The following is a 4,253-nucleotide window of genomic DNA, read 5'->3' on the forward strand; positions in this document are numbered from 1 at the left end:
TGCTCACGATTCATGTCCGAAAAGCTCATTAATGCCAAGAATAAATCTTGATGTCGGCTGTTGATTCTTATCTTTTTGAACTGCTTCACCTCATAAAACTAGCCTTACCACATGCATCATGGTTTAGTTTGTACTTCTACACTTCTGCTGCCAAGCAAAGCCAGACATTTATTCTGTGTGGGTGATGTTGCGTAGTTGCTGATAACACCGCTATTATTTTGAAATAGTGCTGGTGATAACATTTTCCTTATTTGATGACAGTATTACTAGTATCAAAGACATCAGCATCGGTGGACGCTGCGTTTGTCACGGGCATGCACAGGTGTGTGGTGGGGGGCGGAACCAGACAACCCAAACAGGTTTGTAACGCTCTTCATCTTAAGCAATGCTATACATGTTTGACACAGTACATTTGTGGGGTTGATGCATTTTTCATCACTCATTAATTAAACAAGACTAAACTGGAAAGGTTCACTTTGTAGGTAACTTTAATCAGGAAATCCATTTTCATGTGTTTATTCAATAACATAGCTTAATAGCCATTTTGTACAATGGCCTCATGTCTATAACCAATGTACTGAGATGACATGATGCTAAAAATGAAGAGGACCACAGATATGCTGCCACATCGAGTGATCTGACAGTGAACTGTTTCTGAGGGAGGACAATTACCTCATATTTTTATACTCTGACATCACCATTGTAAAGGGCAGCAGATTATTCTAGTTTTTATACTAATAATCAAGCTACTATGTATAACGTGAAAAGTATGTCTTGGAGTGGCCGAGAATTATATCCGGACTCTACAGTTCCCCTGAGAGTTGGAGCAATTTAGCCTCTTTCAGCTTATGTTTTGGTTTTTACAGCTCCCCGCCAGCTTTACTGTTCTGGTTCTGTCTCGCTATTCATCAGTGTGTTTTCAAGTGCTGCAAGAATCAGGAAAAAAAAATCAGGAAAAGCTCTGATACACTACTTACCCAGAACCAAACGACAGGCAGACAAAGTTAGCACTAGCTAGCTAGCAGCTAAAGAGCTAGAGATATTTCCCTCAGGAGTTGGTTGAGACCAAACAGAGCTAAAAGTGGACTGAATATTTGACTATTGGGTTGGCTTGCCTGAAACATGATTCCAAATGAATGCAGATGTCGATCTGTGTCTGCTGTATAAATAGGCAGTTGTTTGCTGACATGTTTACCATAACAACTAAATAAGGTAATAATGTGTTCAGAGCTTGTCTTGCTGCCCGAGTGGTATATAGTCTGTTAATGCAGGTTTAAAGAAAGTTCTGGGCTGCAAATGAAATTCTGAGCATCACTAAATCCATGTCCTCATCTCCTGTCTGTAGACTCCAGTGTGAGTGCCAGCACAACACCTGCGGTGAGTCATGTGACCACTGCTGCCCAGGCTTTAACCAAAAGCCATGGCGTGCTGCAACTGTTGACAGCCCCAATGAGTGTCATCGTAAGTGTTCATGTATAATGATTCATTCAATGTGTAAACAAAACCTCACTCTGAGCCTGCCCATGATGTTGGCTCCTTGAATTACGACCCCCAGAGTGGACTGAAGTGTCCTCTTGCCTCTGATAGTTAAGCTCTGTTGTGGATGCCCTGATATGGTATTGTAGAGAGCCTCAGTGAAGAGTTGAGAGGACATTCCTCTTATGGTATGTGTGATGAACAGCACAGTGCACAACTATCACCAGGATAACTGCTCTTTGTCAGCTAAGCTAGCTAGTCAGCTGGCTAGCCAGGCCTGCACCAGCCCATCGGATAGTCCCCCATGCCATCTTATTGGTGAGCCATCCAGTCTGCCAGCAGAGCCTATGTCAACTGGAATCTAATTGCTTTGGACTGTTGACAAATTTTTCCTTCATGAAACATGACCTTGTAGCAGCCACAAAAGCAGAGAGAGAAAGATGAAGGCTGGTAATCCAATCAGTGTTCTCATGCAACTGAGATGTACCCTAACCATTCATAAACATTAATAAGGCACAGGGGGTGGTATACAGGAAGAAGATGCGCCATCTTGTTTAGTTTGGATTTTATAGTTTCTCTTTATTCTTAACAACCAGACTTTACTCGTAGGAAAATGAGTAGCTTAAAGGTGCTTAAATACAGAGAGCGGAGTCAGAGGTAATTTGCTGAGGCATACAAAATAATTCTGTGTGTGTGTGTGTGTCTTGGGGGTTTCCTCTTCAGCCTGCCAGTGTTTCTCCCATGCCTTTGACTGTTATTACGACCCAGAGGTAGAAAAGAGGGGAGCAAGTTTGGACACCTTCGGCAGGTACGATGGAGGAGGAGTGTGTATCAACTGCCAGGTAAGAAATGCAATGTCAAGTCTAAACTGATTCCTGTGTGTGAATGTGTAAAGTCACAGGGGAGGAGGAGGGTATAAAAAAAATGAAAAAAAAAATGAATTCCAAGTTATCTGTGCATATCTTTATGGAGTCGTCTATTAGCATTTGGGAACGGGTTTGTGAGGCCAACACAAACCTTTCACATTAACACACTTTCCTCTTACCACTCAGAGAATTTCATCGTCTTTTTGTCCAAAAAAAAATTGTATTAAGTTTTTTTGGTTTATATATCATCCCTCTGTAATATGATACTGATGCAGAGAGTACATGTAAGCGTTGTGTCCACTCACGTGCATCAGTATGCATTTGAAGATATTCAACTTTACAGAGAAAGAAAGAGGACACATATACGGACATCTTCTGTTGTATTCTTCCTGTTCAATTATGTAGCAGTTATGGCTCACACATTATTTCTGTGTTCTTCTGTAGCACAACACTGCTGGAGTGAACTGTGAGCGATGCCTTGAAGGTTTCTATAGACCATATGGAGTACCTCCTGAGTCTCCCACTGGATGCATACGTGAGTTGCGTTTTCTTTGTTGTCCCTTGATTTACCGCAACACTGTCACATTGTCATTTGTCCCTTTTTAAACGACTTTGCTTAGTAAGGTATGCAGGAGTGTTTGTATCTCAGACTTGATAGCCGTGGCTGGCTTGAGTATGTTTTATTTTTTGTTTTGGTATTTTTCCGCGTTCCTGTTTTATTTGGAGGTTGGCAGAAGTGCTGCAGTCTGATTTCATGCTGTATCTCTAGACGTGAGGTAGTAGAAATTATATTAGACATATTACACAGTTGAAATGCCTATTAAGTAAAGTCGAGTGATGTGTGTAAGACATTATTGCAAACATTTAGATGTTGAATAGATCCAAGTGAGTTTCAGCAGCCACTTTAATTAATGCAATAAAAACATATTACAAAACTGTTACTTGTTTGGTTTGAACCATCTGTCAAATTACCAGGATGCACCACTAGATAAATAATAAAAACTGAATTTGACCTTCATTATGTATGACGGACAAGTGAAGCCAAAACAGTGTTATATTCAAAGAGAGGCATCAGTGTCTTGTTTGAAACGGACACAAATGGCACCACTGGCACCACCGCATGTATTATTGCTAAACTGGGCTCCGCTCTTGTTTACGTTACTTTAATGGTCCATGGCTGTCCCTCGCTGTATAAATAGCTGCCAGTTGTGTTTGGACATAAGAAAGTAGTGGAATTAAACTGGTTGCCCTCAGCGCTTTGAAAAGTAAATCATAAAATCCACAAACTAAATTATGTGAGCTTAGCAGAGGAGTCAGTAAAGGTTCAGTAATCATTATTTGCTTCTTAGATCTGTCATTTTGAGAGGATGGATGGCTGGAAGCTTTCTTTACTTGTTACTGATATCTTTTGTTATGTACAGTAAATGTCTTTTTCCTCACAATCAAAAATTCTGTGCTGTGTATGTGTATGCATGCCCATGTTAAAAAAACATGTGACCCCCACCAGCCTGCAGATGTGATGAAAGGACTACAGTTGGCTGTGAAATGGGCTCTGGAAGGTGTATCTGCAACCCACAATTTGCCGGAGAAAACTGTGATCGCTGTGCTGACGGATACTATTACTACCCTCAGTGCATTCGTAAGTTTAGTTTTTTCTTGTCACACACTGGATACCCAGTTTACCTAACGGGGGGGTGGATAAACATAAAGGTGAATGTGCTAAAGATGCAATTCTGGTGTGCAAATCCTATAAGTCATATGACATGAATCACATCTGTGATAGCTGCAAGTAAAGGCACAGTCAAAAAGGAAGGTGCAGTTAACCATACCCGTGTCTTTTTGAAACTTGGATAAGAGAGAAACCTTTATTATTTCATAAAGTTGTGTGTATGTTTTAGGAAGCTCACTGTG

The 4,253-nt window shown here is 40.8% G+C and overlaps 1 protein-coding gene across 1 annotated transcript; it reads left to right on the forward strand.

Annotated features, from left to right (window-relative positions):
- Nucleotides 1–322: 322 nt before the first annotated feature.
- LOC119887243 (laminin subunit alpha-3-like) lies at nt 323–4,052 on the forward strand (the record flags this gene model as incomplete). The annotated part of the gene is made up of 5 exons (XM_038698123.1): nt 323–359; nt 1,346–1,461; nt 2,200–2,318; nt 2,787–2,877; nt 3,850–4,052. Coding segments are annotated over 5 exons (566 nt in total), but the record flags the coding sequence as incomplete, so codon positions are not given.
- Between the last annotated feature and the right edge of the window lie 201 nt (nt 4,053–4,253).

The sequence above is a fragment of the Micropterus salmoides genome, unplaced genomic scaffold (assembly GCF_014851395.1).
Source record: "Micropterus salmoides isolate LMB-PRFRI ecotype aquatic unplaced genomic scaffold, ASM1485139v1 Ms_hic_scaffold_4078, whole genome shotgun sequence".
In the NCBI taxonomy this organism is placed as follows: domain Eukaryota; kingdom Metazoa; phylum Chordata; class Actinopteri; order Centrarchiformes; family Centrarchidae; genus Micropterus; species Micropterus salmoides.